General features: G+C 42.5%; 1 protein-coding gene across 1 annotated transcript; it reads left to right on the forward strand.

The window, feature by feature from the left end:
* The first annotated feature begins 4,102 nt into the window (after positions 1–4,102).
* On the forward strand, positions 4,103–14,140 carry SDE2 (SDE2 telomere maintenance homolog). The gene is made up of 7 exons (XM_056852817.1): positions 4,103–4,210; positions 5,995–6,112; positions 7,573–7,684; positions 8,640–8,809; positions 9,959–10,067; positions 10,647–11,007; positions 13,914–14,140. The coding sequence occupies exons 1-7, from the start codon at positions 4,103–4,105 to the stop codon at positions 14,127–14,129; spliced, it is 1,194 nt and encodes a 397-aa protein (XP_056708795.1). The 3' UTR covers positions 14,130–14,140.

Here is a 14,140-nt window from a genome sequence, read left to right on the forward strand (position 1 = left end):
AATGGCTCTCCACCAACACACACAGGCAGAGATGATGTTTTACCTCTTTCACAGTTGTTCATCCTAGGGACCCGACTCACAATTGAGAGTCATATTTCAAAAGTATACTTCATACAGTTCTTATCCAAATCCTAACAATATAAAGTTTAGCAACCTAATCACTAGAGTACATGGCCTAGACATATTTCACCAGCAGTTTTGATTTCTATCATCCATCTATGGGCGCTTTCACACATGCCAAATAATGCACTTTTGATCCACTTTCAATGCACTTTGCAGCTGGATTTTGGTTAATTTACAAGGTTGTATTTTTCTTTGTATCTGGAAAGTCCCCTAAGTACATAGAAGTCCCTACCTTCTCTGTGAGTGGTATGGTTTTACTGTTTTGTTATTATAATAGGGGCCAGCCACTTCACTATTAGTTTTTGTAACAGGCTGAGAACCCAGGAATAAGTACAGGAAGGGAGAACAATCTTGCCCAGGATATTTCTTTGAAGGATTCTATACCCTGTCAGAGGCTGATGCAGGTGGATTCCCCTCCTCCTCTTTTAATGGATGCTAAGCTGCTCTCACCCCTTTTGGATGCACACCTTAATGGGGTGAGGGGGTTTGTGTGTGTCAGCGAAGTTGGGAGCAATACCATAAGGGATCTGGACTCTATCAATAGGCTAAACTGCTAGCAGAGTCACTCAAGGCAGAATGATCACAGCTGAGACACCAGACTTAAGATGCGTCCACCCCCTTCAGGGATCAATGGCCCCATCAGTAGAAGACCATGTAAAGAACAGATTTGCATTACTAATTACCAAGACCACGGTCACACAGCCTGGATAACCTACAAGAACCAATGAACTCTGACTGTGAAAGCCTTCGACAATATTTTGCATTACTAAGTTCAAGTGAATGTAAACCAGAAGGACTATGGATGGAAACTAGAAATATTATCAAGGAAGATGGCACAAAAACTATTCCTGTAGCCAAAAGAAATGAAAAGCCTCAATGGATGACTGAGGAAACTCTTAAAATGGCTAAAGATAAATGAGAAGCAAAAGTTAAAGGTGACAGAAACAGAATCAAATGTCTAAATGCAGCGTTCCAGTGACGCACACAGAGACAGCGAGAACTATTAAACAGTGTAAAGAAATAGAAGAGAACAACGAAAAAGGAAGAACAAGAGATCTGTTCCACAAGATCCAAGAAAACAAAGGAAAATTTAAGCAGTTAGGTATGCTAAAAGATCAACATGTAAATACATTAACTGAACAGGACAAAATAAAGAAAAGGTGAGAATACACTGAAAAACTATACAGAAGTGATGAAAGAATGACCAGTGCTTTCCAAGAAGAATCTTTTGAAGAACCACCTACCATTTTAGAAAATGAAGTGAAAGCTACAGTTAATATCTTCTTTGGTTAGTCTGGGTGTGACTTTGGACGTCTCTCTTTCTCTCTCTGGAGATACAAGTCAATAATGTTGCCAAGACAGCCTTTTTCATCTTTGTCAGGCCCAGCAACGTTTGCCTTACCTGTCCCACAGTAATCCATGCAACTGTCACCTCCAGAATTAATTATTGTAACTCGCTCTATGCAGGGCTACTCTTGAGGCTGCTCCGGAAATCGTAGTTGGTCCAGAATGAAGCTGCTTGGGACCTTATGGAGACCCCGGAGAGCACATATACAACCTGTGTTTCAAAGCTTTCCGCATCAGGTTCAAGGTATTGATACTTACCTTTAAAGCCCTAAAAGGTCTGGGACCTTCATATCTGCAGGACGGCTTTCTCCAATATACTCCCCAGGGAGCCCTGCATTCAACTGCAGTCAAGTTACTGGTGGTTCCTGACCTGAAGGCCATCTGGCTGTCCTCAACTAGGGTCAGAGCCTTTTCGGCTGTGGCCCTGGCCTGGTGGAACTCTCTGTCAAGGGAGACCTGGGGTATTATCTGGTCCAGTTTTGTCAGGCTTGCAAGACTGAGATGCTCCACCTGCCCTACAGTTGAGGACAGCAGTGGTTTATATGGCTAATATCTGCGGCTGGCCTGGATTGTGGGACACCCTTTGTTGTTTGCCACCTGATCCCTCCACCTGTCAGTCCTCCCAGTTATCACCTTGGCTGCCATTAGCCATTGTACCCCTCCCCCGTTTTCTGTAGGGTCACCATTGATTTAATCTGGGATGCTGATTTTAATACGCCATTTGGTATGGTTTCGATGTAATACATTGAGCTCATCTATCGTAGTTTTAATAGTTTTTACTGTTATTATATATGTTGTGAGCCATTCTGAGCCCTGCTAGATAGGGAGGTTGGGATATAAAGTTAAACAATAAATAATAAAGTAAACTCTGATTGCTACATTTGCTCTAGATGGCTGTAGCAATGGACAAACTGAATACAAGTCTCCAGCTTGGTCAAAATTTCAGCCAAGACTCAGCCCCAGAACTTGTTTTGAAATCCTGAAACTTGCATTGGAAAACGTGAATTAATGAGACTTCTATCCCGCCCTATCCTGACCAAAGTCCGGCTAAGGGCAGCTTACAATCAAAGGTACAATAAAAGACATCTTGTCATAAAATAAAACCCGTTATTAAAATTCTAGCATTCAACAGTTTTAAGATTTCAGAGAGTTCAGGTGGCGCCACTAAAATACACCAATAGGGTAACTCACCAAAGGGGAGGGGGCAAAGAGAACAGGGATAGGGAAGAATACGTAGAGTAGGAGTCCCCAAAGTGGATTTCTTTTTATGAAGACTGACTAGAGATGAGGGCACTGAAATGGGTGCAGAGCGCTTTCCTCACACTGAATCACTGCAGCAAACCCTAGTTGAATTGGCTTTTGACTGCTTCAGCATCCCTGAGGCATCCAACCAGTTTCACATAAGCATTCATTATGGAAGCCTATGTGAGGTTGCTGCCTGACGAGGTGATGTATTTTTTCTTCTTCCAAATATCCTACACAAGTTACTCAGATTTCTATCATGCTTGTTTCATATACTGAATGTTCAGGCTGTGGCTGTGTATGACAGGGCATGAACATTGTGCTTTTCGAAGAAAACTGCCGGGGGAGGAGGAGCCTGGGCATGCTCGAGCACTGTGTAATTCGAGGCTTCCTCTGGCTGGTTTATTTCCTCCCTTCTTCCTCAGCGTGTACAATTTTTTTACTCGCGTTAGTTCAGGCAGCCGGTGGCGGCTGCGAGCTGTCCTTTGCCTGCGAAACGATTGCTCTTGTTCCTGTTGCCTCTGGCACGGTGGCATGGCAGGCAGTTACATTTGCTGCGATGGAAAAAACAATCGTTGCCCCAGAGTTCTCCAGATCGTTGGTCCCAAGCTGGCATTCAGGCTGGGAAATATGGCGTGTGCAAACACAATGAAACTGTGTGCGCACAGAGAAGCGTGGGGGCGGGGAGGAGGGGTTATAAATAGGTTAAAAAAAAAAAGATAAATGGAGGGCAAATTGCAACACAGAAGCAAGTAATAATCCCAAATACTGGCTCACACTTTCTAACCAGACCCAGTTTTAAATTAAAAGTGGGGTGGGGGGATAACAGGCACAGCGCGGGCGGAGGCGTGGGCTTGGCTTTCCCGCCGCACCCGTCATTGTAGGAAAGCAGCATGGAGAAAATTTTGACCGCAAAACATGGAAGCCTCCGACTCATCAGAGTACTAAGAATAGACAGAAGGCCGATCAGGTGACGCGCCCCGCACCCAAGCGGAAAGGAAAGCCGTGCAGAAAACGGACTCCTGTCTCTGAAAGGGTCAGCACACTGAAGCTCCGCCATGAGCCAGGAGATCAATGGCAACTCCAGCCGCTCGACCGCTTCCCTTCGCTGTCAAGCAGCCAATTCCGCCCATGCCGACCACCCCTCCCCCTCGCTGCCTCGCTCCCTTTACAACTCCTCTCTTGGCGCGTGCGCACATCTTCCCCGAGTGTCACGTGGGAGGGAAATAAGACTGAAGGGGGGGAAACCACGCATCCCCCGCAAGCGATGTAGAACGACGAACGCCCTACTTCCTGTTTTGTTTCTTTACGTCATTAGTGCGCGCCAGTGACCGCTGTCTGGGTTGGTGTCGCTGGCGTCTTTCCGGAAAGAAGCGAACGGAAGGCACAAATGGCGCTGCTGGTGAGGGATCCGTTGGCTTCTAGAACGGCGTTGGTGTTGCTGCCGGCTGAAGGTGGTTCGGTGCGGGGTTTGCTCCGCGCCCGTTGCGAGCTACAGGTAAGTAGGGGTCTGTATAAGTTGTGAAAGGAGGTACAATGGTTAGCTTTTTTGGCTTCCTTTATTTTGTTCTGTTTGAAAGTGAAGTGTGAGAGGCTAAAGAGTGTTATGTAAGGAAGCAGGTTTCTGCTTCCCTTTTCATACTGAACTGTGTGAATAGCGTATACGTGCTCCACCATGTCACATAAACAAAATAGCATAGTTGTGTCTTGTTCAGAATAACTTATTCCTCACCTTGTTATGTATTGATAACCCATTATTGCCAATGGGGTTTGAACACTTGCTCATAAGTGTGTACTTTGGAGTGTTAACACTTGTTGTCAGTCCTGGTTGTTTGTAGAGTGAGGTGGCAGTAGGTTATTGAAGTGGTACTGTAGTGCTGTTAACTGATCTTCAGAATGTACCTTGATGTTCTGTAATTAATATTTTTATTCATATTCATTTTTACTATTTCATCATTTATTGTTTTACTTTCTCACAGAGATTAAACATGGGTTATAAAAATCAAAAGCCAGCAATGTATAACATATATTAACTATGACAATTATTTCCTAAAAAATATTCTGTAGAGTAATACTAGTGTGGGTACCTTGCTGACCTCATCAGGTAAGTTATTTCACTAGATGATATCCACAATAGGTGCTTGGGTACTAGCCCTGCTAATCTTGCCCATTTTCAGGGCCGCACCTTTAAAAGGTCTCATTCAGATAAATAAAGCTGTTGGTAGAGAAGCATCTCAGGAAATGATATGTGCATCTCAGGCCATGAAGGACTTCATAGGTAAAAACTAGCACTTTGAATTTAACGTGGAAATTCATCAGTAACAAATGAAATGACTGCAGAATAGGTATAATACATGAAGTCTGTCTTTTTCCTGGTAATAATCATGCTGTGGACTTTTCTAATGCCTGTCTTCAGGTGTGGTTCCATTTTCTGTACTTTTTCCCCCACAAGGATCTGAATATGTAGCAACAGTTAAAAAAGAAAACATCCACAATAAAACAGATTATTTTGTTATATTAAAGTTTTCCACACTTAAAGAACCTTTCACTTTTGAATGCCAGGCAAAAGGGCAAGGTCCCATTTGTTTTTGTAATAATTTTTCTAGGAAGTACACGTAGCCTGACTTCGGGCTTCTGAAAGGAAAGAGCATTATAATTAAGTGAACTGGAAGTGTACTATCTTCTAATACAGTTCATTTCTGATAGGTGTCATATGAAGTGTTGGATGGGAGGGTTTCCTAGAAAAATTCCCAAAGATCTTGGTTACTAAACAAATAAAGCTTACAAAAATACTGACATAAAGAGATCTTACCTTCATATTCAGTGCAAGAGGAAATAAATACGTGGATTGCTAAATTGTGTCCTGTCCATCAGCTGTGGCTGATCATTTATTTGTTACCTGCATTCATATAATCATTCTATATTTTTCTCTCATGTATATCATTATTAACAGACTATTTCATTTCCAAATTAGTACTGGTATCGTTTATTTGTGCTTTATTTTATGGGCTAGGCTGCATAATTGCCCATGTTTTTGTGTTTCATGCAAAGTCCCAAATCTTCCTACAACCATTGAGAGGACTGCTAGCATGTTACTTTAAATAGCAGTGTAATTCTATGCTGAACCATTCCAATGTAAGATCACTGAAATCAGTGGACTTAGATTGGAGTGACTCTGTATTGGATTGCACTACAAGTATCTTAAATAACAATTATTATGTACTATTGTAACTAAAGCAAACCTCTTACATCCACATTTTATTTTTAAAAACTTCTGTCTAGGGCTTTCAAGAAGAACACTTTTATGTCAAGTGTAATGGCCGATGTGTTGATTCTGAAGATGTCCTACAGGATGGAGCGGTCTACAGTCTGGAACCCAGATTGTGTGGTGGAAAGGGAGGTTGGTTCACTGCTGCTATTTTCTGCTGAGCAAGCGCTGTAACTTTTAAACCAGTGTAAAATGGTACTCGGTTTCATGCTATCACTGCAAGTAACTTACAGCTGTAGCTTTGAAATGTAAGGCTAGTTTCTAGCTAATTTATAGCTATAGAACCAAAATGCTTTTCCTTTAAAATGATACCAAAGCTATTTTTCTGCTGCGAGAACCCAGCTTGTAGTGAATTAATTGTTGGGAAAAGGCTGTCAGTCTGATTCTTGCAATGAAAAGCAAGCTGTCTGTTGCATTAAATCATTTAAATGAATTTTATTATTTATTTTATTCATTTGTTCAAGCGATGTCATACTTGCCATTCAGACTCCACTAGAAGCTAATCTACTGCAATATAATTGGTTTAAAACAGAAGTGGGCATATGTATGTCATAAGAAGGAGGAAATTCCAGATTATTGGAATCTACCTCATCATTTAATTCTGGTTCCTATGAATCTGGAACTGTTTAGTTCTGTGTTGGGAAATCACCTGAAAACCAAAAAGTCTTCTTTCAGTCCTGCTTAGAGATAATGTGTTGGCTTAATTACTCCTACTGAGTCTGTGTGTGATCAAGCTATCTTTCTTTGTTCTTTGATTTAATTACAAATTATATATATATACACACACACACTTTTTGCAAGCAGCCTTGCAAAAATATACACACTTATAAGAGCCAGAACTCCTTTGCAGCAAATGATTGTTTCCCCTAGTACATTTTCATAGGATCTACAAACTGCTTTTATATGCCTTTCAAGTATTCAGGCACTATTCAATTGGTATAGGAAGGATTAACTGACTATTGCTAAGCAGTGTGCTGATACCAGCACTTATTATAGATCTCTTTGAAGTACATATTATACACTCGGGCGAAACACTGACAGTGGCAAGACATACAAATTTAAATTACTTGACAGAATGCTAAAGGTCCTGGGCTTCCTCCATTACACTACTCAAGTGTAAACTAGAGTACATTTTCCCCTAATACCAGCTGTATTGCATGTTTTCTTTAAGTGCAGTGAACTAAACATGTTTCTGGTTAAATACAAGCCTACCTGACTACTGGATCTGTCTGTACAAAGGACTGAACTGATGTAGAGATGAGAGTGTAGCATAAACATTATTCCAGTTTTACTTTCCCTACATACAATTATTACAGTTCCAGAAGAATTTTGGACTTGATGGGGGCAGTGTTGTGAACAGCTTGAAATAATGTGATTTAGACCATAATATTTGAAATCTTTACAGTTTTGGTCTCAGCTGAGGGTGGTTAAACATTAGTAATATTAGTATCATGTTCTAATAGTCTGCCTAGTAGGGAGCTGGGGTTTTCATTATTAAAAAGCACTTTTCTTTAAGTTGAACAATGTTGTAATCTTTTGGAGTTTTTTCTTATTTTTGCATTTCTGCTGCTGATATCTATTGTTCCTCCCAGGTTTTGGATCTATGCTGCGAGCACTTGGTGCTCAGATTGAAAAAACAACGAACCGAGAAGCTTGTAGAGATCTTAGCGGAAGGAGGCTTCGAGATGTCAACCATGAAAAAGCGTGAGGCATTTCTTTGTCTTGGCCACACTGGGTTGATCCAAGGCTTCCCTGAACACTTATGCAAGAGTGAAGGAGGCGCTTTTGACAGATTCTGCCTTCTTGGCAAAATGTTCATGGCAAACTGTTATGGATGCTCAGTAGCGGCTTTTTGGAGAATTGGAACCAAGGAAGCTGCTGAGAGAATGCGAAGGTGGTAAAAATTTCTTCCATGTTCTCACTGTATGAAGAAGTCTTGGATCAACCCACAAAATAACCACATTTCACTGTGGCTACTCTTCTTTGGGAGAGAGTGTTTCAGTTTTTGTTGAATTGCAGCATTCAGATGAGAACACCATCGCTGCTATGAAATATCGCAGCACTTAATTTCCTCTTAATCTGTCTAAGCATCAGAGATAATCCTTCTTTCTCATTAACATTGGTTTTAAAGGGCTGGTTAAAATGACAGTGTTTCCAATTTCTTTGTAGCTGCCTGGGACCAGTAATGTCCTTGTTGCTAAACTCTGCCTCTAGCTTGCTTATATGGCACCATTACAAAGCAACTCAGTTTTAGTGGACTGTACCTGCTTGGTTACATTAATCAGTCCACATTTTTAGTAGCATTTACTGCTTGTACGTAATGTAACAAGTGAAAAGGGCTTGGAAGGAGCATTTAGAGTGAAACTAAGAAGGGTATGAGGTGAATGATTTTAATGGGTTGGCCTTCTAAATTTTTGTATAATAACCACAAGTTTTAAGCTTTTCCCCTCACCTCCCTTTTTGTGACACTTGCCCAGTTTCACTCAGTTCGTTTCTTCTATAGTAGGTTTTCGAAGTTTACACAGACAGGTAGGTGGAGGAGGTTTTCCTTTTGTACCTAGGATATTTCCTCCCAGCACTAAGTGGCTAAAATTAGTCACTGCCGAGCCTGTTGCTGAATTTGACATACTGAAAAGTATCCTGTTCCCTTCCCTTCCAGAATGGCTGAATGGGTGAAGCAGCAAGCAGAACGTGAAGCAGAAAAGGAACAAAGGCGCCTGGAAAGGCTGAAACGCAAACTTGCTGAGCCAAAACACTTTTTCACTAATCCAGACTATCAGCAGCAATGCCATGAGATGGCAGAGAGGCTGGAGGACTCTGTCCTTAAAGGTAGTACTGAAAACATGGAATCTTTGCTTCTCAATAGGGCTGTTGAAAAAAAAAATTCAGCAAAGTTCAGCTTCGGCAAAATTCGGCCCGTTTAATTTCGGGACGTGCTGAAGTCCGAACTCCCCCGCTTCGGATCCGCGAACTTCGGCGCGAGATCCGGAGTTCGGGGGAAAATTTGGCCCCCCGCGGGCCTTCATGGGGCTTCCATGAAGGCGCGCGGGGGGCCCTTTAAACAGATCTGCGCCTTCCAGCTGGAAGAGCCTCTTTAAAGAGCCCCCCGCGCGCCTTCAGGGAAGCCCCCTGAAGGCGAGCGCGGGGGTGGGAACAGATCTGCGCCTTCCAGCTGGAAGGCGCAGATCTGTTTAAATGGCCTGAATTTGCCGAATTTATTCGTGAACACCCCGAACTTGCAAATTCGGCTCCCCGTTTTCTTGCCTTTTTTGAGTTCGGTTCAATTCGAACCGAAAAACCGCCGAATCGGGGGAAATTCAGCTGTTTTTCGGTTCGGGACGAACCGAATCGACAGCCCTACTTCTCACTGACCGATCTGCTTTATTAGAGACCCTGACTGTATAAACTTTGCCATAGCCTCTCATGCTGCCAGTTCCTGCTTTGGTATCAGAGTCTTGCTTTATGGGAGCTTTTATAATCTGAATCCAGAGGTTTGCAAGCAGCCTGTGTGAAATTGAACTTGTTTGTCTGTGCCAAGATTCCATAATCTCTTGTATGGTGTTCGGCTAGCAGATTCGCTCAGTGATCTAAATGCTTTGTGATTGAAAGTTAAATTTCATGATATTCATCTTGGTGATTGTCTCTGGACAAATTCGTGTCACCCACACTAATTTCACCCAAGAAGCTGTCTGCTTTTTTTTAAATTCTCCTGAAAGCATTTTCAGAGTTTCAATAAATGGTATAACAGAGCACCATTGGTTACATGGGGTCTGACATAATTAACAAAAAAGATTAGAGATTAACAATAAGCATGTTAAATGAACTTTGTTTATTGAGGATTAGGTTTAAGGCACTGAGTGGAAATGTAACCACCCGTCATAGATTTTGATGGGCTCTTTGTGGTTCATTTCTGTACTCTTTTGAAATGTTGAGAACTGAATGAAGTAGAAGGAGCTGAAGGTTTGTACTTCTCTTCAGGAATGCAAGCATCTTCCAGCAAGATGGTTTCGCCAGAAAGCAGTGAAAGCCGAAAGCACCCAAATGAGTCTGAGAATGGGGCAACGTCTGAGAAGAAAAGATGTCTTTGGTAAGCATTACAGTACTCACTACTTGCAACATGAGAAGGACAAATTGTAAGAAAACAAAAGATTAGAAGTGCTCGTTTTAAAGCGGAGGATGAGGAATTATGAAATAGTTACTGTAACTGTTCCATAAAATCCTCAGCATTTCAACCTGTTGAATTCTCTGTTCGATGTAGCATTCAACAGGACTGTAAGGTAGCCTAGGATTAATAAAACAAAACCCTGCAATATAAATATTCCGGCAGATGAGGTGGAAAGGTTCAGTACAGCTGAGTAATTTGAGTTTTGCTTCTCTATGCCCTACTTGTAGTTGGGTGGGAGCTGCACTGACTTATCAAATTTATACAGTTGTCTTGATAGCCCTGTGCCTCTTAGCGTACATATTATGCTCCTGTTAACATTATCATAAATTATGTGGCTTCTCTGTCATCAAAGCAAAAGCTTCTCAGACTTCATAGGCTGCTACGCCTAGCTTGTGGAGCAAGCATGCTCTTGGCCCACTTCACTTTAACCTATTGTGACTCATCAAGACAATTGTTAAATGTTTATACACTTATAAAATAGATTTCTGTTGACTGTGACAGGCTGGGGGTGGAAGGACTGGAAGACCCTGATAGTTCTCCGGGCAGCAGTGACAGTGAAGGCGACGAAGTCCCCACTACATCAGGAAGTTGCAAGGCTTTGACTAGTGACCGTTTCAAAATGGCTCCGAGTGCAGGGCAGGGGCCGGGTGGCTCAGAGGATTCTGGAAGTTGCAGTTCAGTCTCGGACACTGCTGAGAAGTCACCAGAGGAAGTGGAACCTGTTGGGAAAGATCTGGTAGAGGATTTGCCAAGCAGTGAAACTGCTGCGGATGAAAAACACGAAGTAGCCAAGACCCTGATAGAAGGAGAGCAAGCAAATGCCTCAGGTTCTCAGGAAGCTGTGAGCCAGTTACAAGACCGTGTAAGTATGATTAAGTATTTCTGACTGGAGGTGGGCTCATTTTGTTATTTCAGTTCTCTGTGCATCTTTTAAAAAGAGATCTGTGAGATATGATGTTCACCTTGTTAACAAATATACCTTCCTGGTTACACTGCTATATTATGCCAAAGTAACAAACACGGCTTGCATAATGACACTTTCACTAGTGCTAAACAAATCAGTTATATTGAAGCCTTGCTCAAAATCACACATGTACATGTGTCTGCCATGTGTTTCCACTTTCAGAAGGCTTTGAGGAAGACAATAAAATACAGGAATTCTCCAAATCCCCCCTTGCCTAAAGCACCTATGAATGCTAGCTGTAAATTGCAGGTAAATTTGCAGCTCTGTACCTAATATTAGGCATAGTATTTATCGATTGATTTTTATTTTATTTAAAACACTTTTATGCTGCTTTTCTACTTTATCAAGGTGCCCAAGTCAGCACGTATAAAAACATTTAAAATTCTAAAATAATTCAATTATAATTCAATAAACAACACCAGAACCAGGGAGGAGGGCCGATATTGTTTTTGGGATATGCCAAACTAAAAAGTCTTCACCCACTGGCGGAAGACACCGATGGAAAGTGACAGATGGATATCCCTGGGGAGGGAGTTCCAAACTTTTGGTGCCATGTCTGAGAAAGCACTTTCTCATGTTGCCACCCGTCTAGCCTCAGATGGTGGGGTAACAGATACAGGGCCTCCAAAGATGATCAGAGTGAACGGGCAGGTTCATATAGGAGAAGGCAGACTTTAAGGTATGTTGGTTGGTTCCGTGCAGACAAGGTTGTTACTTGATCCATAGTTTATTATTTAACGGCCACTTTGAAGATACGCCAAAAGTTATAATCAAGTTACACCTAAATGCTTATTTGTATACAGGTGCTCTTTTTGCACTGGAATGGGTTCCAAGCAGTACAAGACTTTAAAAGGTCAATACCAGCACCTTGAATTGAGCCCGAAATCAAATTGGAAGCCAGTGTAGATGGAACAGGACTGGAATGATAATGGTCCCTATGACCCACTTTGTTCAACAATCTGGCCACAACATTCTATACCAACCGCAGCTTCTGGGCTCTCTTCGATGGCAGTCCCACGTAGAGCACATTTAAATAATCAAATCTAAATGTCACCAGGGCGTTCTCCACAGTGGCAAGATCTGTTCTGCCCAGGAAGGGCCACAGCTGGCTCACTAGCTGAAGCTAGTGAAAGGCCTCCCCCCCCCCCGCCACCTCTGCCACCTGTTTATCCAACAGGAGGCCCGAGTCCAGGAGCACCCCCAAGCTGTGAACCTGCTCCTTTAAGGCAAGTGCAACCTCATCCAGAACAGGGGATAACTCATTTCCTGTGTCAGACCCCCACACCCCCAGTAGCACCTCCATTTTGCAAGGATTACATTTCAGCTTGTTATCCCTCATTGATTCCAAAACTGCCTGCAGGCACCTGTTCATGGCTTCCACAGCCTCCCTGGGATCTGCCATAGCACAAGATAGAGCTGAGTGTCATCTGAACATTGGTGTCAACTTAGCCCAGATCTCCAATTGATCTCTCCCAGTGGCTTTACATAGATGTTGAAAAGCATGGGGGCCAAGATGGAACGTTCGGGAATCCAGAGGCCAAGGGCCAGAGCAGCAGCTCCCCAGCACCACACTCTGAAGTTTACCCTTATGGTAGGGCCAGAACCACTGCAGAACAGTGCCTCCCAGTTCCAGAAGGCAATCCAGAAGGATACCATGAAACAATTTAGTATTGTTTGACTTATGGTGCATGAGATCCTTATATTGTGTTACAACTGAGATCCTTCTCTTATGTATCTGGGAAGGAGTCCCATTAATCAGTGGTACCCATTTTCAAATTAGAGGATTTTGGATTAAGACATTTGGATTAAGAGCCAAACTTTAGTTTTAAAGGCAGTTGTCTGCTGTACCATGGAGTTTCCATTCCTGTGCAAAAAGTATTTTTCTATACAGAGTCCCTGCCAGTGTTTTGAGATTCAGACCAAATTCAATATCACTTTAAAATATACCAAGGAATACCATAGTTGAAGGAAACACCACGATTAGCCTTATATCAAGGGTATCTTTGCCTAGGGTGTTCACCATGTTGAATCCAAAGCAACATGATCAAAGTATACTTAGAGAAGTTTCCTGCCTCATGGAACATGAGCTTCTGAAAGACTACTGTAAAATTTCTTACATTAGAGATAAGGATACAGCCACTGCTGGCAGCCATTATGGTACTGCTTGGCCCTCTATACTGTATACATAATAATGGATCCTCATGTTTTAGTTTGTTTCTGTCACTGCAACCAAAACATCCACCACATTACATGGGGGATTCACAGTAGCATGCCCTGAAAGTGTTTGAGAATCACCATAGGACCCTTAAGGGAGCTTTCCTTCGAGTTATTCCTGATTTGTTTAAAGAAAAAAAAAGGATGGAGAGAGTGAAAAGGGTGTGCTCATAGATGCACATATGTATTGGGGGAATGAATTCTCCAGTGCTTGAGGGGGAAAAGCCTCTCTAGGAATCCAGATTCTCTCTTTGCTTAATTAGAAAACATAGCAAGTGATCTGTTTTTGCAGAAAGCCACTTGCTATGGTTACAAGTCAAGCAAAGGACGAAAATGAATATGGGTTCCCTGGGGGGCTTCTAGTGGTTGCCGAAGCCCGGAGGTTTAGATTACAGGCCTGGACCAACAGTCATCAAGCTGGCTGTTGGCGTGCTCTTGAATAAAATGAGGCAGGTGCACTGCCTTGGGGGTCCAGAGCAACACAAAACCCAGTAATATTTGTATCTCTCCCCACCCCCAAGCAGTTAGTGAATGTTGTATCTTTTGGGGTATGCAGGAGTACTACAACATTGTGCTTCTCTCATTTTTAGGAGACTGCAACAATAAATCTGCTGGAATACAGCTCTGCAACTGAACTGGAAGCCCTTGGGTTAGAGAAGCTGAAGCTTGAACTGATGGCTTTGGGACTAAAATGTGGGGGCACCTTGCAGGAAAGAGCAGCGAGGCTTTTCTTAGTGAGGGGTCTGGCTACAAGTGACATCGACCCTGCTTTATTTGCAAAGCCTTCAAAGGGGAAAAAGAAATAATCGGTGCTGGA

This window comes from Euleptes europaea, chromosome 7 (assembly GCF_029931775.1).
Source record: "Euleptes europaea isolate rEulEur1 chromosome 7, rEulEur1.hap1, whole genome shotgun sequence".
NCBI lineage: Eukaryota > Metazoa > Chordata > Lepidosauria > Squamata > Sphaerodactylidae > Euleptes > Euleptes europaea.